Source organism: Aspergillus multicolor, assembly GCF_047715735.1.
Source record: "Aspergillus multicolor strain CBS 133.54 unplaced genomic scaffold BDW74scaffold_21, whole genome shotgun sequence".
NCBI classification, from domain to species: domain Eukaryota; kingdom Fungi; phylum Ascomycota; class Eurotiomycetes; order Eurotiales; family Aspergillaceae; genus Aspergillus; species Aspergillus multicolor.
Window position 1 is genome coordinate 548,376 of NW_027395972.1, and position 15,559 is coordinate 563,934.

Below are 15,559 nucleotides of genomic sequence, written 5' to 3' on the forward strand. Positions count from 1 at the left end.
GTCCTGTTTGGAACAATTGCTACTGCTATTCCCATAGAGAGCTTCCTTTAATTCCGCAAGCAGGATAGCCCACCATCATAGGTACCTATGTAACAGTACATTATAAATCACCCCCGGGGGATGTGACCACGTCAAAGCAAGCCAGATTCACAATACTATGGTATGCCCACTTAAAGATGTTCGCATCGGCACTTTTGTGCTTGACAAAAGCAACCTTGCATCTCCTCACATTTTTGCAGTGGGGATACCATAGCATATTACTGCGTAAACATGTTTCGGATCAGAGGTGGTGTCTAAGCAGCCTTGGAAGGCGCTGGAGGTCGGTAGGAGCCTGAGGTGGTGAAGGATCTAGACGCATCAGTCTCATAACAAGCAAAAGTGGGTATGAGGACATCATCTCCGCCATTGAACACAGACAGACATCCTGTGTGGAGTGACATCCATTCCACCTATTGGTGTCCCGATAACCTCGGTAGCTACCATAGGTATGTAATTATATTGCGTAGCACGAGTCTCTTTTAAGTTGGACAACATAGGGCTTCGAAGCCAAGTTTCAGGAAAAAAGTGGCCTAAGCTGAGACCAGAAGGGGTTTGCATGTATAGTTTGTGAGATTCCCATGAGCTCATACTGTCGATTGAATGCCACACGGTCCTATTGTCATTACTCGTGTTATCGTCCAGCATCCGGACCCGCTTTGTCAGTCCGGCTATCTCAGAACAACATCTGGAATATCCAGCTCGCACTTGACTTATACTCACCATGAGCCTCATGGTACACACCTTGCTACGCTTCTTGTACTTTACTTTACGGTCCGCCGCCATTTCTAAAGCTGGACAGCACATTAACAAGCACATACGACCACAGGGTGTGGACAACAGGGCTTCCCGTCCGCTCAGCCGTGCTTAAGCCACATAGTGAACGCGGATAATAGTAAATGAGCCTTAGATGCCTCGCTGCTTTACGCATGGATTTTAGGTGGGTGGAAGTGAGTGCGGTGAGCGCTCACCCTGGAGAGGTGAGTCGCTCACCTTGGTGGGCAATTGAGAAAATTAGGTCCCATATCTTAGGCATAAATACAAGAGGGCTCTCCCACTTCTTGTTCGATTAAATCTTTCCTTATCCGCTGACATCTTGTATCTGTCTGTCACCTGAGGCGGAGAATTCTTAGTAATTCAAGGCCTCCAACTATCGAATTCATGAGCCGAACAGGTTTAGATGTATCCAAACCTCCAAACGGTAAATGAATTCGGCTATAAATTTTGTTTGCAGAACGTCACTTTTACCTATAAAAACTCCAAAGAATTCTTAGAACTAGAGAATTTATTATATTCTTTACTTTTAAAATAATCCCTAGTATACGATTAGTATTCCTAGCTAGTACGGTATTCAAAAGGGCTAATATAAACTTTGTCCCAAAGTCAAGCCAATTAACATTGGGAATTTATAGAGGAGTGGGGCATGTAGTCTCTGAGATTATATTGAGATTTAGGTGAAAACACCTTAGCTAGCAACTATTCAGACTGAAGTTTATTGAAGAATTTCAATCCTACATATTTTGACACTTTCTATATACAACAATCCGTTGCAATCAGACTAGTCCATTCATTCATCCCCGAAACATCCTGTCAAGCTGTATTCCCGCGGAAGGTATAACTGTGCAATCGCGATAGCCACCACCTGATACCTCGAAAGCCGTCTGTGATGTCAACACCATCCCGAGGCGATGCCCTGGGAGCGTTGAGACTCATTCTTGCTGCCGCTTACCCGGCCGCCATGCACCTCTGTCCGCTTCCCAACGTTATGCTGGTACTTTCCAAGCCTCACCCCCCGGCTTCACAACCCCAAACCAACACAACCCGAGCACAGCCCCACAAACAATCGCTAGCGCCGGCGGGATCTTGAACCACGCAGCCTCACCATACGTGACCGCCACAATAACCACCCACCAGGGCTCGCGGGCAAGACTAACCCCCTGACTATTGGCAGGGGTCAAATACCCAATCTCCCACAGCCGATAGACAGCAGTAAACACCAGCCCGACGGCAGCAGCATTAACACCCCTCAAGAAATTTATAATATACGCTTTCCTACGCAGGACGCGCCAGAAGCTTTGCACCGCAACGGCGAGTGCGATCCCAGGGGTGAAGATTCCGAGACCGCCGAGGAACGCGCCAAAGATCGTTGCGTAGGACGTCATGCGCAGCGCGAGCGCGCCGAGGAAGATGGCGAAGTTAAAGTTGGGCCCCGGAAAGGCTTGGATTATCGCGAGGCCGATGAGGAAGTCGCGAGATGAGACCCAGCCTGGGTCGACGACGTAGCTGCGGAGCAGCGGGATCACGACGGGGCCGCCGCCGAATATCACTGTACCGGCGAGGTACATGTTTGCGAAGAGGGATAGCGGGAGTGGTGGGTTATTGACGCGGGCGCGCGCCACCATTATCGCGATGAAGGATGCTGGACTACATTAGTAATTATCCTCGCACTCGATGGGGCGAGGCAAGGGGTTGGTATATACCGAAGAAGACGACGACAATTGCAATTCCAACACGGACGCGGATGACATGGTCCTGGGACGACTGTCCGAACTCCGTGGATGAATTAGAAACATCAGCAGAGTTTTGTGGCAATTGTGCAGAGCCTCCCGCCTTCCGCTGTCGCAGTATCTCCGCTCTCGGCGTCAGCGATCCATTCCCCCCCGGCCCAGGAACCATCTCCACATCGCCTGTCGCATTGCCCTCTGTTTCACCTCCTTGCTCTCCACTATTTTGCATCCTCCTGGCCCTCCTATCCCTCCAAGTGCCCCTAACGCTTCTCACATACCTACTCCCGTACCCATCCCAAGCCACCGTAGCCAGTCCACCGACAACCATCAAGACCGGAAAATACCAAAGCGCACTGTAGCAGAGCCCCGCGCACGCGCCGAAAATAACCAGAATGCGCGAAATCCGATCGGAAATTGCCTTGTCCGCGAGCTGCACGGCCGCAAGTGCGATTATCCCGACTGTAGACGCGTTCAGCCCCGAGAGGAGCGCGTAGACAGGTTTCGGAAGAGTTTCATCGATCCGTTGCACGCCGAGCGAGAGTGCGTACATGCCGATTGCGCCGGGCAGGCTGTGGTTGGTTTAGTATTGAATATTCTGGAAGTGTCGGTGGGTTGAAGCAGGAGGAGAGAATAGAGCGTACCACCAAAGCAAGAAAACGAACACGGCGGGAATAAATCCCGCCCGGAGGAGCGCGAGGCAGAAGAGCATTTTTGTGCTTCCTGGGCCCGGGAGACCCTGGCAGATGGCGAAGAGTTCTTGGTACTACAGGCATTGGTTAGCAAGAACTCTTTCTCCAATTCTCTTCGCTTCTGCTCGCTATTTTATTTGTTTGTTTTTGTTTTTTTTTTGTTTTTTTTTTACGCCAAATGCTTGCTAGAACGTACGGTCTGCTCATCAACCCACTTCTCCTTCTCGACAAACCGCTTATGCAGAATCTGAAAATGCACTGGGGGTCCTCCAAACGCCGTAAAGCCGAGGTCCCATGTTTTCAGAAACACCTCGAGCATTCGGCTCCCTAGACTTGTGGGACGGTTATCGTCACCGTTGACGCGCGCGTTGTGGGCGGTCGCTTCGGCATAACTGCGGAGCTTCCGTTGCAGGGCACGCAGAGAGGCCACGAAGCGAGTGCGAGTTGGGAAGAGCATCGCGTTTGCTCCCCCGACAGGTGCGTACAGTCTCGCTTCAGGTGTCAGGTATCCTAAGAATTGTCACACAGGGAGAAATGGGGAAACTGGACAAAAGTCCAGCAGGGCAGGGGCAGGCCGGGGTATTTCAAAAGAGCTCATCGAAATAAGCTTGGGAGAACGCGTCGAGGTGGCCACAGAGCGGACGGGAACTGCTCACATGGTCGCCAAGCTACGTCTTGGCGGCCCAGCGGGCTCTTCTAGCGGATATTTTGCATGTGATCAGCTGACTATGATTGGTTGAAGGGAATCAGGTCTTTTTCGGGTTAGCTCGGAGCACGCCATCGCTTGTTTGAGATTAGGTCATGTGGGCATCTCATGGAGAAGCCACAACTGGTGCAATGGAATTTGAAACGAGAGGACTGGACTGCAGTTTTAGTGCTGAAGGGGCGTCGCTGGCCAAGCTTGTTGCTATTTTTTGGGCAAAATGCTTTTTGAGCCGCTAGAAGTTCGTGAAGACGTTTTATCGCGAGAGGCCGAGGAAATCATGCCAGTTGCATATAATGCTAACCTATGTGCTACGTCGCGAGAGGCACTGCCCCAGGGTAAATTTCCGTTCATTAATGGCCGCTCAATATAGACGGTGGAGACAACCCCTCTAGGCCTCAGAGAACCCTTTGAGCTATCTAGATAAAGCAGTCTGAGAGTTGGCTGCTTGCGGTGAACCTGAGTTTTTGGATGCTTTGCATACAGTACATCCCCGATGAAGATCCCATCTGGTTATCCCAGCAAACTCACAGACACGAATGACGCTTTTTGAATTTTCCAGCTTGTGCCCTGCGGTATAGAGTAAAAGATGCTCAATGACGCCATACAATGACCCGTCTCCCTTGTTTCTTAATTTCTTGCATAAAAGTGTGCTCAGAGTTCTGAAGCGCTACTTCCAGCGTCTTTGCGTCTTTCACGTCTTCCAAATTGCCCTTTCAAATTCATCAAAATCGAGTACACGTGCGCATAAAATCCGCTCCTATATTTTTGTCCCAAACGATTCATATTTTTAGTATGATCTGAAGTCGTCACTGGAATCGCACCGCACAGCTAACCAGGCGCTTCCGTTACTCCCTCCAAAAGATTGCAAAACAAAGAATTTTCATACTGGACCGTCAAATATTACTCAAGAATTACAGCACCGCCACTGGCGTATACACCGAAATTAAGATGGCGAAGATCGCGACTACCCCTGACAGGCCCATACCCATCAGCCCTAAAACAATCCTCGTTGGTATTAGCTCCATTTCCCCATCGAGCAGTACGACTTAAGGACTAGCACCGCCCGGTAAGTGCTCTGAACAAAGTACATTAACATGCTACTTATGACGAGCCTATATAGGAGCTTCTTACAATAAGCCTGGTGTATGGTTATCGTTTCTGTGAGACAGGTCTTGGAAATCTTTTCGAACGACAATTTTTAGCTATGAAAATGTTCAAGGATTTCTCGCTGTCATTGTTTATTTTTCTAATTGTAATGCTGGTCATATTCAAGAGCTGCTTGATTCTAGTTTGGAAACACACAAGTAGAATAATTTGGTACCTGACTTAAGCTACAGATCATCGCTTTCTGTTGGTGAACTAATCTCGAGAATAGCTCTAACAGTAGACGGTCACTGTGTCGAGCTGTTCTGTTTTACGACGCCGGTCCCGCCACTCTTGTTCTGCTTCTCACACCTTGCTCAATTTGGCTGGGTGACCTTTCACCCAAGGGAGCGACACAACTTCCCAGACCTTATCGTTGTTGATTGTAGATCACGCATTATTACTAAGACGGTTTGCCGAAGCTTATTATGCAAGAATTTGGGTCGCTTCAATGAAAAATGAGGCAGCACGCGAGTGTTGCCCTTAATTCCTTGCTTGGAACTGGAGTTCCAAAATCACAACCTGTAGCTGCTCACCAAACGAATCTGTCTGCGCACGCACACTTTCAACTATCCAAAACTGAGCATGCCATAGCGGCAGCGGCGTCCGCGCATCATTCCGCCAGGCCTGATCGCGACAAGAGGGTGGAAACTTATCAAACAGAGACATAACGCCCTCTCAGTCTGAGTTCTTGGTACCCAAGACTTCTTGTGCACGTGATCTGGATAGTCATTCTATGATGCCTTTGAACCGTACTAGCTAGGAATACTGATCAAATACTAGGTATTATATAGAAGGTAAAGAGCGTGCTAATTCTTCTAATTCTAAGAATTCTAAGAATTCTTAAGGGTTTTTATATACAAATGTAGAAGTTCTGCAAGGAGTTTGTATAGCCGAATCCTCCATTCACCCTTCGGGAGAATGGCTATATTCAACTTCGTCTGGCTCACGAATTCGGTAGTTGGAGGCCTTGAATTACTAAGAATTCTCCACCTCAGCTGACACATCCCAACTATCGTGATCTGGGCTATTGAATAGTTCATAGAGTAGGTCGTCCACAAAAGAATGTCTACTATTCGTCAAATACGGCGTGCAATTTCTTGCTATTGACTTCAATTCATGGCTCTAAGACTTTGTCACTTTCTAGGCCTGCTCAATGATAGAATGGAGCTAATACCGCCCCGGGTAATTTTAGGGGCTACTGCTGCTGCCGTTGACGATGCTTGGCACCTGTCAAGGTAGTCATGATCTTCGCAATCTGATTCGGTAGTATGGTAGTCAGAATCGGTTGGAAGAGCATGTAGAGGTACTGGGTTGAGCAAAATGCATCAAGGACAGAAATAGTATGAATACCCCGCGCTCCCTTGGTAGCGAACCTGACGAGCTACAAGGAGCTTCCGCGACGAGTTCCTTGTCGGCGGAGACGTTCTCGCTTTCGTGGAGGCAGTTGGAAGTAATCCGGTATTGACGATCCATACCTAGGTATCTGCCCCTCAAATTCTTTCTGGACCAATCTCGATATCCGAGTCTTGCCAACAGCACCTCGATCAGCTAGCGAGTCGTAATGGCGAATCACCCGCTCCGGTTTATTGATTTCGAGTAACATGTAGCGACTGTCTGTGTGATTGATAGGACAAAGACCAATGGAATGACCTCTCCAAAGATTTCTTTAGCTTGTAAGTGAACTCTACCCGTTCTTTGTCTATGATAAATAGAGCATGAAGCTAGCCTACTCTGCAACAGAAATATGCATGGAGTCGTGTTATTAGAGTTGTCTGGACTTTCCAACTCTTGTCATAAGGTACCTAAAATGGAACCCATGATACTAGAGATAATAAATGGGCTAGTCACTTGTTTTAAGGAAGTTGCCATGGAAAGACATCAGCGTTGAAAAATCAGCTAAGTTTTTTATAAGGACGTTGCGGCAGACCAAGGCCAAGAGATCTGATGAACTGTCCCGCAACGCTTTATACAAAAAGCCCCATTACTAACTAAAACTCCGGCACGACTGTGTCACTCGTAAGCTTATTGTCAACTCTAGCGATGATACGCAGAGGGAGTGGATGATGAAGCGTCCATGGCGAGACGCGTCTGCGCAGTGTTTAGCCGTCTCGTATGAGATCCTTCTTCAACGTCACAGAGAGCAATGACAACATAGATTGCGGCACGAGCTGAATACTTTGCGGGCAATACTTTTCTCGGCCTAGGTTGAGCAAAAAAACTAGTCAGCAAAACGATTGCCCTGAAACGAACGTAGTGAGAGGAAGGGACAAAGTCAACGAGCCCGTGCGAGGGGCGTACGCGAAAAAGGCTGGCGTTTTGCTGGAGGGAAGCTTTTTCCACGCGCCTCTCTAATTCGCTCTTGGCCCTGCCCTTTATGGTGTAGCCTTGTCTTGGCTTTTAGGGCTCTAGGGCTTCTGCTGCAAAGTCTTGATCTGATTGCTCTCTTTTCTGCTGCACAGCATTGATTTTGCTACCACACTCACTACCATATGGCCACGCGTGCGGGAATTGCCCAATCTCCGCTGCGACCCTGTGGCACGAGAGTGACTGGGCATTGCTTCTTTCAAGTCGAATCTGTCGTATTTATGGAGGCAGGGCCAAAGGCATTCTCCATCCTGCGCGGAACGGAACCAAGCCTTATCTCCACGTCCTCCTCTGATTTCTCTCCAGTAACATATCCTTTTTAGGTTTAGTGTCCGCGAGATTTGGGCTTCATTTCTGGATCACTGCTGGCTCACTTGCATACTTCGTTCTTCCCATTGGCCTCTACCGGGGTTGCTGGTGTGCATGCCTCTGCGACGCACTTCCCCCGGGTCGTCTTCCCAGAGGATGATATGCACTCACTGAACGACTGGGTTACTCTGGCAGGCCGCAATCTTAAATCGTCCCTATCTTCATCTCCCTCATGGAACAGCTTATGGCCATGTCCACACAATGAATCTCCAAGTAAAGCTTTCCACTTAGAAGGACGCGGTGGAGCAATTGAGAACATATCTTATCGCCATCGGTAAAGGGCGCACATTATGATGCGGAGTGTGTTTTTTAAACTTGTGCAATGCTTTCATAACTTCTAGAACAGCAGACCGTGCTAAGGTAGTACAGATATAAGCACTAGTCGAGCTCTATTACACAAGGGTTACGCAGCTTGTTGTCCAGAAAGTCTACCTGAGAAGGCTAGAAGTGAGCCGAATAGCCTCTTCTTTATGATTTACTCCGTGGTCATCTTATACAATAAGGGTAGAACCAGCTCAGGATCGGCGTACATGATAATTTCCCCTCCGATCATGGCCACTGTTATATTGGTGATAATTCGCTAAATGCCGAAACAAGTCTCCAGGACGGAGTCTTTTCGCTCGCGTCATTGTGCAACGGAAACCCACGGCAGGAATGCCAAGCTGCCACTAATATTGCCTGGAGACTATCTCCGAAACCAACCTTTTCTTTGCCTGGAAATTGAGCTAACAGTGCTACGAGCACCCCTGCTCCAATAGGTGGAAGGCAGCGAATGAGAATTTTACAATGACCACTGGTAGAGCGTTGACACAGACTTTGTGTGACTTTGAATCGTAACGAGTCTAGAATTATTTACGGCTGATACTAATCACTCAAGGTGGTGTCAACCCCGCTCGACGATTATATATGGCTAGCCCAACTTACTGCCAGAGTAAATCGTTCTCAAGCACCCCTTAAACCACAGATCCTCTGACCAAAGCTTTAGTTCTGTAATCATTTTCTTACTTATATTTGTCATACCTTAACATGACCGGAAACCAGCCACTTCTTCCCAAAGGAGGCTCTTCTGCTTTCGCTGATTATTCTGGTGGCCAGATACTGAAAAGGAAGCGGTCTTCAAGGGCCTGTGACACATGCCGCTCACAGCGCAAAAAGGTACTTATTGCTTTAATAAACCTCTGTTAGCTTATTTGGATTGACCTAAGTTTAGTGTAATGGCGAAAGCCCTTGCATAAGTTGCTATGAACATGAGACTGAATGCATATATTCAGGCACTGACAGGCGCAAGAAAGAAGCTCTTACAGCTCAGATAGAAGCTCGTACAGCTCAGATCGAAGCTCTTGAAGATCGCAATGCCTATCTTGAGCAACTCGTCCAACAATTAAGCCGCAACAGCGGCACTGAATCATTAAATGAATCCCCACAGTTTCTACAGCGAAGCTCGCAGGATGAAGGTAGTGAGCATGTGGGCAGTTCAAACAGTCCGACAGTCCGAAATAATCGGATGACATGCGGGAAAGAATCAGAACTGCAGCAGATGCTTCGTGCTGCAACTGCACGCCCATTGCTAAAGTCATTGGAGACAAACTGGCAGTCTGGTCGTCCCCAAGGTTATAGGGGCGGTAACCTCCCCGAGGAGCATATAACCCGCCGTGCACTAGACGCCTTCTTTGAATGTGCTGCCACTTCATTTTATGTGACAACAGTGGACCAATCAGCTAGGCTACTGGAGAAAGTATACCACAGTTACCACGCGTCACCCCAAGATATCTGCGAGCTTTGCGCCATTGCTACTATTGGAAGTCACTATCTGGGGTCGGAGATTCCCGATGATGCCAAGGAAACATTCTTCTATCTTGCTTCGACCAGCTTAGATGAGACATTACAGACAGGTACTGTTCAGGGTATTAGAATCTTTATCTGTCTCTGGATGAGCTCTATCATGGATACAAGCTACAGTGCAAGGTTATTAATAAGTAAGCTCACTTAGTTCTCAAACCAGGAAACCCTAACAATGGTTAGTATCAGCGTTAAATCTCGCGAGGGCAAGAATAGAAGCAGACTCCCACAGAGCCATGTTAGTCGAACAAGATAAAGATGAGTACCAAAGGACAATGCAGACATTGGTATTCTTGAAAGGGTGTGTTTGAGGACCCGCTTGAATTTTCAATTTGCACTAAAACCATTTAGGTGGCTATCGTACTCGTTGGGACATCGAAGTTGCTTGAGTGAGAGTGAACTAGACCTGGTTAGAATCTCCCGGATTATTGACATAATAATACATGCTTACGGAGTAGATCCACTACACTGTCCCTCTAGAGCTCAGCTCCATGGGCAGCGATACACATACCACAAGACTGGTCCAATTACAGATGACAAAGCTGGCTCTGCTGGGCGCTAAAACCCGTGATGAGCTACCTTTGAGTAAGCAAGAATACTGGATTCTTGCAGAGAAGGTACTAAGTAATCTTGACTCATGGCACAAGGAGCTCCCTTTCAATCTACAGCTAGCGGCACTCAATGTCGAGAAACACCGAGTTGGTCTTCTACAGGAGAAATCGCTGTATATAATGCACATGCTTTACATGGACATGCGCATACAGCTCTTCTGTCAAATTCTCAAGGACTTCTACCGTGTAAATACGGAGCACACAGAGCCAAAGCCTCAATTTTGGGAGTTATCACTCAGCGAGGTGCCTGAGCACCTTTCAGATACCCATACGCAATTTGCAATCCAGATAGTCCGCGTTACCACTATCCTTTACGAGCGATCCGCGATAACAACCCGTTGCTGGCTAGTTATGTCTGTCACTCTTACTAAGTTTTACTTCTCACCTACAAAATTAAGGATGAACTAATAGGCTGATATAGTCGTGCCGTCTTTGACGCCTGCCTTCTCCTCCTCCTCAGCGGCTGCATGAGATACATAGAATATATAGACAGCAGCAGAGTCACCGACGTTTTCACTCATGTGAATAGTGCTCTTACAGTTCTGGACTTTTGCAGCCACAGTGATACTGCTGCAAGCCGGCTACGACACATGCTCGAGCCGGTGATAAAGGGCTTAACCCAGATTGGCTTAGCCAAAGCGTTAGATCAGGGACAAGCCACTCACGCGGAGAGAATAGAGATCCAGCACATAATTGATCGGAACCCAGAGCAGGGCTTGAGTCTTATTTCTATCATCGAAAAATTGTTAGGTTATGTTTCTCCATCCAAGAATATCTGGATCTAGCTTGGGAGTATAACAAGTTAAAGACCAAAATCGTGAACTTGAGCGTTTAGAGCGCTGTTGAACAAAGGTCTTGGGAGTTACTATGTCAGACACTAACGATCATTCTCTAATGCTCTTGTGCAAACACTTCTTATCAAAGTATCTTAAGCGGTTACCCCGAGCTCATCCTTGATAACGAGCCACGTGCAACGCTCTACAAGTGGGCTCAGGAAGCCAACCCAATCACTGATAGCACATGTACGGGAAACTCTTGATAATTGACCTCCTCATTAGAGAACTTTACTCCTAAACAAGACTCTAGAAGACCACAAAAAGCCTCCTCTGATAACATACTTGTCCCGAAAGATACAGTAAAATGCGCTGTACTTATTCTGTGGTTGCAGGTGACCTGAGGTCAACTTTTTTCTCGTGCGGGACAAATCTGCTTACTTAATAGTCTTGGCAGCCATGCGACCTTTATGAACTTTTAGCCCGCATGATATCTTTCACATTAATTACTACTATCTTATAAAAATTATATAACTATTATTATAACAGGTATTTTATTACTACTTTATCTTAGAGGGTAATATTATTACTTTTTAGGTGGTTAGTAAATAATAAGAAAATTAAAAAATAAAAACTAGCTTTAAATTACTATTTTTAGTAGCTTTATTATATAAGTAATATTTGTATTAATTAGTTTACAGTATATCTTAGTATAAAATATATATCTAGTCTTTAGCATAATATTCCTTTTTAATTACTTTATAAATTAATTATAAACCACTCAGCTTAGCCTCCTAGACTTTATATATATATATCCTTTTTTTATAAGATTAAGTTTTAACTTCTTATTTTAAAGTTATTATAGCTAAATATCCTTCTTTTTCTTTTAAAGATTAGTTTTTTTTTAAAACTTTAGCTTAAGATTCTCTAACTTAAGTTCTTAATATCTTTATTTTAGATTTAAGGTATATATTAAAATAATATATTAAAGGTAACCAGACCTAACTAACCTAATCATTTAATAAGCACTTGCAAACTACTTTTAAAATTATTTATAAAGTACTTAATATACTTATGTCAGATAAAGCCTGCCGATCCGTCTTAAACCGGTAGGATTTAAGGATATTCTGTGCACAAAAGAGGAAGGTACAAGTTCTTAAGGTTAAAGAGCTTATATAAAAGACTAAATAAAAACTAAAAGGTAGGGTAGCTTAATTTCTAAAAATAATAAATAATAACTAAAACTTATTTAATACTAAATAATAGTCCTTTAAATACATGATCCCTATTAAATAATCCATTTAATATTTTAAACTCGCGACATAATATTTTAAATCCTTAATTTAATAATATTATACTGCTAATATAACTGTAGCCCTATCCTGGACTAGCATCATACCTTTAATATAATCAGGTCAGATCATCTTATTCTTCCGGTTCCTGACATGACAGCCCGTCACCCTGTACCGGTAAGGCAGATCTATTAGCTAATATCAGTCCGCGCTGGCCGCGTTCCCTGACAACTTACTTATTATTACTAGTTCTTAAAGAGTTTAAGACCTTAATCGTGTATTCCCTAGTAGTAGTAGTAAAGCTAGTTTACTCTTTATTAAAGAAAATATGGCAGACCTTTGGCGTTTTTGGCTCCCTAAGGGTAAGTAATTAAAAAGTAGTTAGCAAGTACTTAGACCTATCTCTTTAAAACTTACTTTCCTAACTTATATATTAAAAGTAATAAGCCTCCATATTAATAATTAATAAGAATAATAAAAATAAACTCCTGGAAGTTATTATACTATAGGATATTATCTTTATCTAGCTTTATAAAACTAGGTGTCAGCCTCAGGCGGCGAAGGAGGCTCAATAACATAAGCAGAACGGAACACGATGATATCATGACTAATTCACCCATGTATCTAAGGCCAACCCTTATCGTAGCTTAGTTAGCCAAGAGTTAGTTTTTATAATATATGACCTAAAGATTAATTACCCTTTTACCCCCTTTTCTTAGTGTTTTGCTTTATACCTGGCTTTATATCCTAGGTTATTATAATTCTAACTTTTTACTTTAAGCTACCTACAGAGAAACACTATGCCACCTAGCTATTTAATTATAAATTTAAAGGGCATTTACTATAAGGATAATCTTAATAAGGGACTATTATACTCTTATGGTTTACCTGTATATAAGACTATAAAAGAAGGTGGGCTATTAAGATATAAATATTCCTAAATTAATCTTAATATAATATTAAATAGGGACCAAATTTAATAGCAAGAATAACAGCTTTAAGAAATAAAATAGTATATTAAATAATTAAAATAATAATATTTAGTAAGAGAACTGATATTCAAACACTCCTAACATAAAAAAGGGAGTTTAAAAAAAGAAGGAGGAAGAATTAAGAATAAAAATATCCCTAAGTATACTATTAATTTTAGCCTGCAGTAATAATTAGACTGGCTTAGTACTTTAGAATTGAATTTTTTTAAAAGCTCCGGGTAGGTATAGGATGGATTAGTAAAGAATCTTAGGTGCTTTAGTTTATATGGATTAAGCATGTAAAAGTGATTGGAAATGTTATATTAATAAACTAGAGAACACAGAAAATGCAGGCAAGAATTTATTATAAAAACACTTTTAAGAATAGACTGCTAGCATCCTTAGGAATTTAATAATAAGCTTATTAAATATAATAATAAAGCTGGAAATAGCTTATTAAAAAATGATTAAGATCCCTGTGATTTTGCTAATTATTTAGGTATATTAAAATAATATTTTAATTAAGATATAAAAAAGGTTTAAGTATAAAGATACTTTAGTAAACTCTAGTTAAGCCTAAGAGATAAGATTTATAATTATAATTTTAAAAAATTACTAAAAACTTAAGATAAACTAGTCTAAATTCCCTCTTAGTTTTAGTTAAAAATGCAGCATTTCTAACCTTAAATTATATTTTATTATAATAAGATAAAAATAATATTTTATTAAGATGAAAACAGGCCTGCCCCAAGAAGAATTAGCCAAGAAGAATAGTAGTTTAAAAAATAATAAGATTAAGAATTTATAATAAACCAAGGACCCCAAGGAAGAATTTTAAATTAAAATTAGGGATAATTATCTAAGAAAGGATATTCACAAGAGCAAGGTGGAATAATGCTAAATTAAGATTAAAATAAAAAATACACATGTTTTAAATATAAGAAAAAAGGGCATATCATGCTAGAATGCCCTAATCCTTTAAAGAATCTAAACTATTAATCACGGAATCCTAAATAAAAAGTAAATATTTAAGAAACCATTATAAAAGACCCAGGGTAAAATAAATATAATAAATATAAAGAAAAAAACTAGATAAATTCATGAATTAAGATATTAAAATAGGTAAAAATTAAAGGGAAAATAATAAAAAGCTAGAGTAGGGTCTTAGACTCTAGTTTAATATCCCTAAATAAAAATAGGTAAGTATTTAAGGACTAAAGTAATTATAAAAATTTTTAAAAAAATATTAAGATAATAGTAAATATTAATACCTGTGCTTAAGTAAATATAGTTAGTTTAAACTTTATAAAATAAGCATGTTTAAATTAAGAAAAATCATCATGCCTTATTATAGCAGGATATAATGGGAGGAAAAACCAGACTAATAAAGTATAAAAAATATTTTTAAAAATTACTAACTTTAGAGAAATAACAAAGAACTTTATAAAATTATATATAAGAATTAAGTAAATTAGTTATAAATACCTAGTTATTTTATTAAATACCGTAATTTAAATAATGCATATTTATATATTTACAGGTTAATAGTGGTTTAAAAATAAAGTAGTAAAGTATTTACTTTTAAGTTAAATTAAGTTTATAAAAGTATATTAAAATTAAGCTTATATATTTACTGTTATTCCGCTTCCGGAAGGAATAAGAAAAGCTAAGAAAATAAATTAAATTAATAGTTTACCTACTAAACTTAACATGTTTTATAATGTATTCTCTTCCCATAAAGTAAGAATAATGTTATTAAAATTAGTACTAACATATAAAATTATCATAATAAAAAAATAATTTTCACCTTATAAACTAATCTACCCTCTTTCTCCTGCCAAATTAACAGTGTTACGCCATTATATTAATAAAAATATTAAATATAAAAAAGTCTAACCCTTTAAAAGTCCAGCAGGAGCACCTATCCTTTTTATACCTAAAAAATAAAGGATTATAATTATGCGTGGATTACCAGGGATTAAATAAAATAATAGTTAAGAATTAGTGCCCTTTACCTTTAATTTTAGAAATTCTTAATTACCTATCTAAAGCAACTTAATTTACTAAAATTAACTTAAAAAACACCTATTATTATATTTAAGTTAAGAAGGGTGACTGCTGAAAGATAGCTTTTTAATACTAATATAAATATTTTAAATATATTATTACACCTTTTAGTTTAATAAATGCCCCTGCTACATTTTAGAGTTATATATATTTTATATTATATAATTTTTAGATTATTTCTGTATTATA

At 41.6% G+C, this 15,559-nt stretch overlaps 1 protein-coding gene across 1 annotated transcript; it reads right to left on the bottom strand.

Moving 5' to 3' along the window:
* Positions 1–1,537: 1,537 nt before the first annotated feature.
* BDW74DRAFT_157386 (putative chromate ion transporter) lies at positions 1,538–3,806 on the bottom strand. The gene is made up of 4 exons (XM_073725137.1): positions 3,429–3,806; positions 3,185–3,306; positions 2,517–3,112; positions 1,538–2,455 (listed from the first exon to the last, which is right to left on the bottom strand). Exons 1-4 carry the CDS (start codon positions 3,687–3,689, stop codon positions 1,800–1,802), a joined length of 1,635 nt encoding a protein of 544 aa, XP_073581818.1. The 5' UTR covers positions 3,690–3,806; the 3' UTR covers positions 1,538–1,799.
* Positions 3,807–15,559: the final 11,753 nt, after the last annotated feature.